The following is a 10,847-nucleotide window of genomic DNA, read 5'->3' on the forward strand; positions in this document are numbered from 1 at the left end:
CGCGAAGACAGGAGTGGCAGAGTGTGGCAGGAGGTTCGGTGTCTCCTGGTGGTGATTCCCACGGGAGCTGCCGGGCTGCGGTCGGTTGTTCAGCCTCAGTGACTTCTTGAGGGGGAAATGGAAAGAGCGAACAGTGCGAGTTAATTAATTGACGCATAATGAAGTCAAGATGAGCATCCCCAAGGAGCTGGAGCTCAGATTGGGAAAGCAGCAGATGATGGTATTCCCTGGCATGGGGCTGTTTCATCCCAAGCCCCGGCCTCCTGCCAGCCACAGCGAGGACACTGGCTCTGGCCCAAGGGCAGGGCAAATAAGCCTCTGAATAAGCCTCTGAACGCCTTCCAGTAGCAACTTTAATAGAATTTAGGTGTTATAAACACTGGCCCAGAGAAGGGAGTTGTGGACGGGATGAAATAAACCCATCAGTGGCTGTTTGGTGCTTTGGTCCCTTTGGTGTCGGTGGGAAGGCTTGCTACAGCAGCACATGCAGACCCTGCATGGACTCAAAATGCTTTTCTGACTGACAAGGAAGAGCCAGTGGCAGGGAAGGATCACTCTAACATGGAGGCTGCTGGATGGTGCTAAACAAAGACCTCTCATATGATCAAGGAATCCTTTAGGTTGGAAAAGCCCTCTAAAATCATTGGGTCCAACCATACCCCTAGTACTGCCAAGGCCACCACTAAGCCACGTCCCCATGTGCCACATTTACACATCTTTTTAATCCCTCCAAGGACGATGACTCCACCGCTGCTCTGAGCAGCCTGTGCCAGAGCTGGATAACCCTTTCTTTGAAGACGTTTTCCCCAATATCCAACCTATACCTCCCCTGGTATGACTTGAGGCCGCTTCCTCTTGTCCTGTCCCTTGTCCCCTGGAAGCAAAGCCCAACTCGCCTCGGCTCCCCCCTCCTGTCAGGGAGTTGCAGAGCCAGAAGGTCTCCCCCCTGAGCCTCCTTTTCTCCAGGCTGAGCCCCCCCAGCTCCCTCAGCCCCTCCTGCTGCTCCAGCCCCTTCCCAGCTCCGTTCCCTTCCCTGCACACGCTCCGGCCCCTCAATGTCTGTCTTGTCGTGAGGGGCCCAGCAATGTTCGCAGGGATCCAGGTCCCTGCCCGGCCCCGGCAGCTCCGGCGCTGCGCAGCGGACGAGGGCCCTCTAGTGAGGGGCGGCGCGGCCGCGGCTCCGCCCCGGCCCGGAGCTGCCATGGCGGGGCTGGAGCCGCTCTACGCCTGGGCCAGGGCCGCCATCTCCCGCCCGCAGGACGCGCTGCTCTGCGGCGTGCACTGGGAGCTGGTCCGGCACGGCTACCGCTGCCTGGGCACCGGCGACCAGGTACGGGCCGGGCCGCGCTTTCCCCCCGCCCGCGGAGGCCGCGGCGAAGCCCCGGCCTTTCCTAGCGCCGCTCGCCGGCGCCGCGCGGCCCAGCCCGGCCACCGCTGCGGGGCGGGGGGAGCGGCGCGGTGTCGGGGGAGCCCGAGCGGCCTCAGTGCTGCTGTGGGAGCCGGAGCGGGCGGCCGAGGGGCTGGGGGCTGCGGGGGGTCCCCGTGCTGGGAGAGGTCTCGGTTCTGGGGGGGTCCCGGTGCTGGGAGAGGTCCCGGTTCTGGGGAGGTCCCGGTGCTGGGGATTGGTCAGAGCCGTGTTGAGAGATGGGAGGTCCCGGTGCTGGTGGGATTCAGTGCGGTTCCGGGGAGAGGATTAATATAGCGCTTGGTGCTGAGAGGGAACCCTGTACCAAAAAGGGGGTTGTCCAGTGCAGTGCTGGGGAGGAAATGTGCTGCTGGGGAGTCCCAGTGCTGGGGGCAGTGGGGCAATACCGGGGTGCGGGGCTCAGGCTAGTTCTGGACCCAGTACTGAGGTGGGGATCTAGTGGGTTGGGAGCCTGGTGTGCAGCTGGAGGTATTGGGAGAGTGCCTGCTGTGGTTCTGGGGGGGCAGTGGTGCAGTGCAGGGCATTGTCATGGCAGAGAACCCCCCTCAGTACCAGAGGAGGGGACAGAGTAGGGCAGTGCCCTCTGGCAGCACTGCTATGGGGCTGGGAGAAACATGATATCAGCCTTCCCCCAAAGCCAGACAGCTCTGTGTCACACTGGGGAGGTTAGAGGTGCTTGGCAGGGAAGAGCACCATCTCCTCTCTGGGTCTTCTGGGTCTATATTGCCTCCCCCTGAGGCTCAGCAAAGGGTGGTCATGTCCGTCCTGTTCCAGTACAGGGACTCAGGCAGGGCCAGGCTGAGAGATCCACTCCCAGAGACCTCAATCCCCACTGGGGTCTCCCATTGCATCCAGGATAGGTTTCCCCAGCCCTGGGAGGTGGTGCTGGGCTCCTGGGCAGGGTCTCATCAGCCTGTCTCTTCCACTGCAGCCAGGTCCTGATGAAAGGAAGTCAGAGCTGCTTCCTGCTGGCTGGGAAGCCAACAAGGAAGTGTACACACTGCGCTACAAGTCCACGGATGATGCCCGTGAGCTGCTGCTGAAGGCCATCATGGTGGAGGACAGCATGATCCTCAACGTCATGGTGAGCACCCACACCAGCCCCTGTGGGTTTGGGGTCCTTCAGGGTCAGCAGCTGCAAAGAACAGCAGGGCCCATTCCTTAAATGTTTGCAATTGCTTGTCCTGCCTGGCAGCAGTGTTTGCCCCTCAGGATGGGGCAGACCCAGGGGGTGTTTGTGTGGCAGAAGGTGTGGCCCAGCGTGATGCTGGTCAAACCCTGGCTGTGTCAGGGCTCCTGGGAACTCAGGCACAGCACAGGGACATGGCGGGAAGCAAGTGAGCCCCACTGTGTCCCAAGCCCCCAGCTGTGGTTGTACCTGCTCTGTCCCTCATTCCCACCTCTGCCAGGCTGCTCACTCTGTGCTTTGCCTGTGTTTCTCCAGGATCGTGGCTCTCAGAAGGTGGCAGATGTGACCTTGGCAGTGGCCGACTACGTCAACCCAGAGCACCTGGATGATTTCCACAAGTAATCTTAGTTCCCTGGTATTTTCTGCAGGAGAAAATGTCCCACTGGCATGGGGAGTGGGGGAGAAACCAGGCTGGGAGGAGCTGGAGGACTTTCCTACCCAGTACCAAACCCAGGCCAGCCCTGAAATGGAGCCAGAGCTCTCTTCCCTGCCTCCCTGTGTGCTGCTGTCGGGCAGGAGAGATTTAGGGAACAGTGGGACCGTGGGTTGGAGCCCAGTGGAAGGCACCCCACCTGGGAACAGGCCAGGCCAGAATGTTTACTTCCAGAGCACTGCACTGGGTGGACACTGCCCAGGGCTGTGACAGCTTCAGCCACATCCCAGACACCCTGTGGCCTTGCTAAGGACCAGTGCCACGTGCTGTGCTTTCCTCCAGTGCAAACTGGTCAGGCTGGGGCCACAGCAGAAGGGAGTCCCTGGGCTGGGTGACATCTCAGACATCTGAAATGGGGTGAGGGCTTTGGTGCCCCTGTGTGCTGTTACCTCTCCCTGTCCCCTCTGTGCTGCCAGTGGGGGACATGTTTTGTGCCAGACACACTTTGGGCTTCTCTGCCTCCTCCTCACGCCTCTTGCAGCCTGTCCAGCACCTCACGTCCCAGTGCCATGGTCTCCCCAGCCCTGTGCCTTCCCTCTCCTCACTGCAGGGTGTACAAGAACACCGAGGAGCTGAGGACAAGGATCACTTCAGGCATCCTCACTCCCCTCGGGGCCCCCACAGAAAAGGCCAAAAAGGAGCCTGAGTCCAAAAAGGATTTGCAGCGGGATGACGACCCCCTCCGGATCCCTCCCCGGCAGCCGGCGGGCACAAGGGCCCCATCCTGGTGAGTGAAGAGTGGGTGGCTGCTGAGGGCCCTCTCTTAGAGGGGATGTGGTCCTGGCACAGCTCCTCAAACTACACCAGGTCTCCGTGTTGTGCCTGTGGGAGCTGCTCTGCCCTTCCCTGAACATCTCGCTGTGTTGTGTTTCAGGCCTTCCCCCATGAACCCCTTTGCTGTTGGTGGGGAAGACCTGGACCCTTTTGGGTGAGTATGGCTGCTGGAGCACCCCCTGCCCTGCCTTTGGGAGGTGTGGGGTTGGCTGGAGGCCACTGGAGCAGCATCCAGCCAAGTGTCTCCAAGTTGGGGGGTGGCGATGGGACAGTTGCTCAGTGCACATTGTGAGGGACCAATTGACAGTTGCTGAAGCTCAGTCTGGTTCTAATATCCTAATAAGATCCCATCTCTTGCATAGATGATAGGTTGCAATCTGCGTCTGTTTAATAATCAGCTTGTATTCATTTAACAGGCAGTAATTCCTGCAGTAAATCAAAGCTGAATACGTCGTTAAGTGAATGTAAGCCTCCAATTTAAACCGTTACCAGCTGCTGTGTCCCCAGCCCAGCAGCGTGCAGAAGGGGAGGCTGAAAGCCGAGTTCATGGATTCCCAAGTCCTGTTGCAAGCCTCCCAGCTGTCTGAGGCGCTCAGGCAGGGGCTGGGCTGTCTGGGGCACTGAGTTTCACAGATACATCCTCAACCCTTGGTTTGGTCAGGCAAGGAGAACCTGTCATCTTCCAATCCAGTCAAAAGCACACACAGTCAGACAAAAAACAGCTCTTGGGGTTGTTGTGGAGTGTCCTGAAGCCCAGGGGAGTCTCCTCTCTGGAACCAGTCTCCTGTGGGGATGGCATTTTTTCCCCTCCTGCAAATCTTGGTTCTCCGAGGGTTTGGCTAGAAAAGGGACAGCTAAAAATGTTGCTGCCTCCAGCCCTTCATCAGAGATTTCTCTGTAAAGGACAAAAAAAAGATGGTAAATGGAAGCAGATTTGTGTGCTGACACCTGCCAGCGCTGGGGCTGGAGACCCAGACTCCCAGGAATATGCTCATGGGACCTGGCTGTCCTGGGGCGCTTTGGGCAGCTGTTCCAGCTTAATGGAACTCATTAGCACGGTTGTTAATGACTTGTACGATGGCAGCGGTGTCCAGAGGCTCCAGCCGCGCTTGCACAAAGCCAACCACGAGGAACTGCGCTCGCAGCGTGGGGCAGCTCCGAGGAGCCGCCGTGGTCAGCAAATGACTTCCAGGCAGCTCTTTGGAATGGCTCGTGGGAGCCCACCCGGGGCTGCCGGCTCTTGCGACACCACACAGGGCAGGACGGGGAGCAGGGATGGAGCAGTGAGGGCCATGGGGCCGACACCTCCTGGAGGGGACAGCCAGCACCTCTGCTCTGGAGACAGGCTGGGAGAGCTGGGGCTGTTCAGCCTGGAGAAGAGAAGGCTCCAGGGAGACCTTAGAGCCTCTTCGCAGTGCCTAAAGGGCCACCAGGAGAGCTGGAGAAGGACTTTGGACAAGGGCCTGGAGTGACAGGACAAAAGGGAATGGCTTCACACTGACAGAGAGCAGGGTTAGATGGGATACTGGGAAGAAGTTCCTTCCTGTGAGGGTGGTGAGCCCCTGGCACAGGTTGCCCAGAGAAACTATGGCTGCCTTATCCCTGAAAATGTTCAAGGCCAGGTTGGATGGGCCTTGGAGCAATCTGGGATAGTGGAAGGTGTCCCTGCCTATGGCAGGGGGGTGAAATGAGATGAGCTTTGAGGTTCCTTCCTACTCAAACCATTCTGGGATTCGGTGGAGTGCTCTGTCTTTCTGCCTTGGGCTGCCTCACTGGCTTCTCCCAGGAGCTTTCCTTCCCACTGCTACGTGTTGGGTTAAGGCCATGTTGCCATGCTTGGCATTCCTGCAGCAGAAGTTTGGCACAGGGATGTGCTTTATTCCCCTCTCACCAGTGCAAATCTCATCTTCTTCTCTGCCTTTCCTCTCCCCAGAGGTCGGAGTGGGGGAATGATCGTGGATCCTCTCCGATCTGGCTTCCGGCAGCCCGGCATTGACCCATCCTCAGGCATCCCAGGCCGGCTTCCCCCAGGAGCTGTTCCACCCGGTGCCAGATTCGACCCCTTTAGCCCCTTAGGAGCTGGGCGACCCGGGTAGGTCCTTGGCCGTGCTGGTGTTCCAGCCTGCTTCCAGCCTGCTGCTGGATCCCAGCTCATCCCTGCTGCTGCAGACCTGAGCTCTCCTGCTTGACTCTGCTCCAAATTTCTTTCCAGGCCCGATCCCGACCACCTTCCCCCTCCAGGCTACGACGACATGTTCATGTGAGGAGTCACCGAGTGGCTGAGTCTCCTGGGAGGCAGGCGTGCTTCCCCTCTTCGCTCCACATCCGGTGGATTTAGGTCTTTCCAGCAGCGTTTCTCTCCGTTTGGGGTCGCATTCCCATGTGTCCCATCCGCTATAAAGGCTTCCCTGTTTGCAGAACGGAAGAGGAGGCAGTAGGTCCATGTCTTTTCTCCTGCTCCTCTGAGGGTGCTGGGCCGTTTGCACCCAGCGAGGTGGCAGTGTGGGGTGCGGTGCTCTGGGAGCAGCCTGGGTGCTGTGGGATTTCTCCTCCGCTTCTCCAGGGTTGGAGAGCTTGCTGCTGGGGTCCCACAAAGCAGGGAGTGTGAGGAGAGAGCTGGCTCCTTGCTGCTCCTCTGCCAGGCAGCCACAGCAGCCTCGCTGAAGGGGACAGCTGAAGTGGGCTCCCCACTCAGAGGGGGCTTCTCTCTCGCTCTGTATCTGAGCAAGGCACTGATTGAAGGGCTGGAAAGCCCAACCCATGGGGTCTCCACGGGCAGACCCCCCAACAGCAACTGGGATCAGCTTCTATAGGGCTGTGCCTGCTGCCTTGGAAGAGCACTACCAGCAAAGCATTTGATGTGCATGAGAAGAGACACAGATTGAATTCCTGGCCCACTTTGCTCCCTCTCTTCCCTGCAGCCGTGGTGTTTTTCATTCCTGGGGTGTCCATGAAGCCCCACAGGCAGCATCTGTGGGGCTATGGTAGGAGGGAGGGAGCTTTGCAAAAGAGGTTTATAGAACACATTTTGCTACTGTCAGCCTTGTTGTGTGTGGCTTTGCCTGTCTGGCTGTGGGAGAATGGGCGAGATCTGTGTGCCTCAGGCTCCTGAGCTCTCTCTGGAAACTTCCTCCCTTCCCCACAGATGCCCAGCTCAGTTGATTTTGGGGCTGCAGCTCATCTTTCCTGTCAGGGGCTCACACTGTTTTTCTTCTCGTGGTTTGATCTCTTGGAAGGATGTTCGTGAGACTGAAATAAAAACCTGACACCAGTGTTGTGTTGGTGCTTGCTGGGGCGGTGCCCTGCTCCTTGACGGGAAGCCCCAGAGCCCTTCCCAAGGCAGAGGATCCACGCTGGGAACCCGCTTTGTACCTTCCCCTGAGCCAGCAGTGCTTTTCCAAGACGATGTAACTGTATTAGGAAAATGAAGTGGAGAACAGCCCAGCCCAGCTCCTGCAGTAATTGCCTCTCCAGGGCATTAAGTGCTGTCAGAACGCCGCATGCAGCTGCACTGGTAGAAATAAAAAGAGGGAAGGGATCCCCCTATCTATTTCTTTTCCCCAAAGACCTTTTTCCTTTTAAAACCTCTTTGCCTACAAATGCAGCTAATAAAGCTGTGTTACAGTGTGTGCCACCCTGGGCTGTGCACAGGTGGGAGCAGGGAAGGCCAGCCAGAGAAATCTGGCACTGGGGGCAGCTTGGAGCATCCCCTGCATCTCCCATGGGCTCGTGTGTGGACCTCCACACGTGCAGGGGGTGGTTCTAAGCCTAGACCCTGCTGGATGTGCCATCCCAGCTGCACACCTGGTGGTTTTTCAAGGGCAGCCTCACCTGCAGACCCACGGATGGGCTATGGGTGATGCCTATGACCAGAGCAGCATGGGAGAGATGGGAAGAGAGACCCAGGAATCAGTGAGGCCATCACTTCTGCTTGTCCCCTCCGGCTCCTGGGACAGCCTGAACCCATCCACAGCTTTGTCCCAGGAGAACAAAGCCCCAAACCTTTCTACTGGGGTTGAGAGACAGCAGACCCCAGCCTTGTTGCGTGGTGTGTTGGGGGAAACAGCTTTGCCCTCATCAAGGGGCCCCTCTCTGCAGGGGAGAGGCTGCTTTCTGTGCCTGAATTAATCATGTTCTGCAATCTTCCAGGAGGGAGAGACGCAGCTGGCTTTGATGGGGCTAATTAAAGCGAGTCAGCGCCGGGAGAGGCTGCGGCGGGGCCGAGGAACCGGCTTTTGTCTGCAGCGCCTGGCCCCGGCGGGCCCGTGGTGTTGTGCAGCTGGGAAACAGGTGGCAGAGGAGGGGAGTGGGTGCCAAAGGGGACAAGTGCCCACTGCAGGCCTGTGCCTGAGCATCGAGGCTCTCAGGGCTGAGCCATCCACTCTCTGGAAAGGATGGGTAAAAGGAGGCAAGGATCCTCCTCTGTGGGTCAGAGGATGGTGGGATCAGGACATTGTGTAGCTGTCTTGGCTCACACTAAAGGAGACAGAGCATGGCAGAGGAGGCTTCTGAGGGCCAGTGTTCCCAAGCACATTCCTTGTTCCATCTGTAGGGATGGCCAGCCCGGACCGCATTCCCTGTGCATGGTTTGGGGGCAGTCACCCCCATTGCGGGCTCGTACCACAACAGCTGTAAGGGTCAGGTCTCCCTTCAGCAGGAGGGACAGTCCAGGCCCTCAGCCATGTGTCCCTGTCCCCGGCACTGCTGCTGCTACCCTAAGTGGCAGGAAACATTAACATGCACGGGAGCACACCAACACACCCCGTGTTAATTTTATGGGGAGTCTGCGAGGAGCGGCTGGGGCTGGGTGTGCGGTCTTGGCACAGGCACAACCTCCCTCCTCCGGCAGCACCGGGGAGGCACTTCCAGCACACGTTTAAAGAGAGGCACTGGATTATTGGTAATAGCTCAGGATCCCCAGAGAGTCCTTCAGGCCATCTGCCAGCCCGCCCAGCCCGTGGCACCTGCCCACACGCTCCTGATGGGATGGCAGAGCCCCCAGTGCTGCTAATTACCCTGCAGCTGGTGCTCCATCCCTGGGATCCCGGGTACAGGGAAGCCATGCGTGTGGCCCAGCAGGAAAACAAAGCAGGACCCGTTATGCGGAACTGGGAAAGGCACGCTGGGCCCTGCACACTTTCTCTTCCCTGGCACAAGCAGAGACACCCCCAAAACACCGGTGCTGGGGGACTGGAGAGCCAGTGACCCTCATCCCACCCAGGCAGCACAGCATCAACCCTTCCCAGCCAAATCTGTCTTTAATGGCACTCCTTCCTCAACTCAGTTTGCTCACTGCAAATATGTCTTTCTCCATGTAGAGGCTTTCCCCGAGTCCTGCAGGGACTCGAGGCACAGCCCAGCAATGTGCTGACAAAGCAACAACAGCCCCTTCCCACAGACTCCTGAGCAGCCTCATGCCCTAATCCACGGGAGTATTTCTTATGCTCATGTACAGCAGCTGCTCAGCAGCTGTAACCTCCACCAGGCTCAGCCTTTCATCCTGGAAACGCTCCTTCCAGCTTCTTTAAAGCAACAAAAAGGGATGAGGATGATTTCTCCATCTAACAGGTTTATTTTCTAATCCAGACATACAGGACTGGCGCTGAGTTGTGGGAGGGACATCTGCCTTCGCCAAGGGCAGCACCTTGGGAAGACCCAGAGCTCCCCCTTTCTCCTCTTCCTCCCCTTCTTTTCCCTTTGTCCCCTCCCTCCCACATTGTCACCCCTGTGTCCACGCCAGGATCAGCCCCTCGGTGACACAACGGCACTTGCCCCCCCTGCCTTCCTTGGGCCCTTCCTTTGGCCCCGCAGGCTCTGCTCGAAGCCATTCACCCCAGGGCTGTGGGCAGAGGTGATGCCCGTCTGGAGACAGCAGAACACAGCCATACATCTCACCCCAAGCGTGGTTTCATCCCAGGGAGAGGTACCTGTGTGCCAGAACCGTGGGTGTGAGGCCATTTGAGGTTATTTCCTGGGATCCTACAATAAATACAGAGCGTGGCTGGGTGATGTAGTGACGGAGAGGGACACTTGGCCCTTCACGGCAGTGGGAAGAATTAGCTGCAAAGCCTTAGAAATGAAAACACAGGGTAGAGGACACTCTCCAGAATCCAAGGGGACACTGGAAGCCCTGGAACAAAGCCCAACCCAGGCAACTATACTGGGTCTAAAAGTGACTTTCCTCTATGTCGGGCTGTCTGGAGGGATTCGTCCCCGCCTGAGAACGTTTGAAGTTGGTAATTTACAGGATGGATTGAAAACTGGTGGCAGTTCATGACAAACAGCACCTTTTGTGGGTCTGCATTTTCCAGTGGGATAATTATTGCCCTTTTCCAGCACCCTGCTCATACCCATTTCTCTTTCCGCAGAACACTGTGCTTTAATGACGCTTCATGTTTAATCCCCGAGACGCAATTCTGCCTTCCTGCCATGGGCAACGGCCCTTGGATCAGCACAAAGGTCGGCATGGGGACACTCTGGCGGCAGCACTGCCGGGCCACCACATTGCCTCGAGGCACTGGGAATCATCCGCTCTCCTCTGTACAGAGCACCATGATTTTTGAGGAGGCTGTTCTGGGGTTGCTGGTGGTAGTGGGATGCTCAGCACAGTGTGGGTCTGTGTCCTGGCCTTCGTCCTGCTCTGCGGAACGGTGCTGGTGGGGTGTGAGGATAGGGGGTGGCGGGGGGCTGGCCCCCACTGCACGGGCAGTGGGTGTGCTTGCTGCCTCCTCCTCCTCCTCTTCTGCCCAGAGCAGTGCAAGCACCAGCTCCATGCCACAGAGTTTTACTGGGAAATATTGCTAAGAAAGGTCACTGGTGGCAGAAACTGAGGAGATCTGTCGGGAAGAGGAACAGCCAGGTCCTGGCTGTGGGAAGGAGCTCGACCTCACGTCCAGCCCAGACTGCAACCGGCCACGGCGTGGAAATCCCATGGATGCCTTGATGGTACTGCTGCTGCGATGCTGGTGGCAGGACCCTGTCCAGGAAGGTGCTGGGGAGGCGATGGGAGGTCTGAAGGCCACATT

At 58.2% G+C, this 10,847-nt stretch overlaps 1 protein-coding gene across 1 annotated transcript; it reads left to right on the forward strand.

The window, feature by feature from the left end:
- Positions 1-1,171: 1,171 nt before the first annotated feature.
- On the forward strand, positions 1,172-7,093 carry PSMF1 (proteasome inhibitor subunit 1). Its single transcript, XM_050313410.1, has 7 exons — positions 1,172-1,330; positions 2,358-2,510; positions 2,871-2,953; positions 3,599-3,775; positions 3,923-3,976; positions 5,756-5,914; positions 6,035-7,093. The coding sequence occupies exons 1-7, from the start codon at positions 1,202-1,204 to the stop codon at positions 6,084-6,086; spliced, it is 807 nt and encodes a 268-aa protein (XP_050169367.1). The 5' UTR covers positions 1,172-1,201; the 3' UTR covers positions 6,087-7,093.
- Positions 7,094-10,847: the final 3,754 nt, after the last annotated feature.

This window comes from Myiozetetes cayanensis, unplaced genomic scaffold, assembly GCF_022539395.1.
Source record: "Myiozetetes cayanensis isolate MyiCay16 unplaced genomic scaffold, myiCay2020 scf19, whole genome shotgun sequence".
Lineage (NCBI taxonomy): Eukaryota > Metazoa > Chordata > Aves > Passeriformes > Tyrannidae > Myiozetetes > Myiozetetes cayanensis.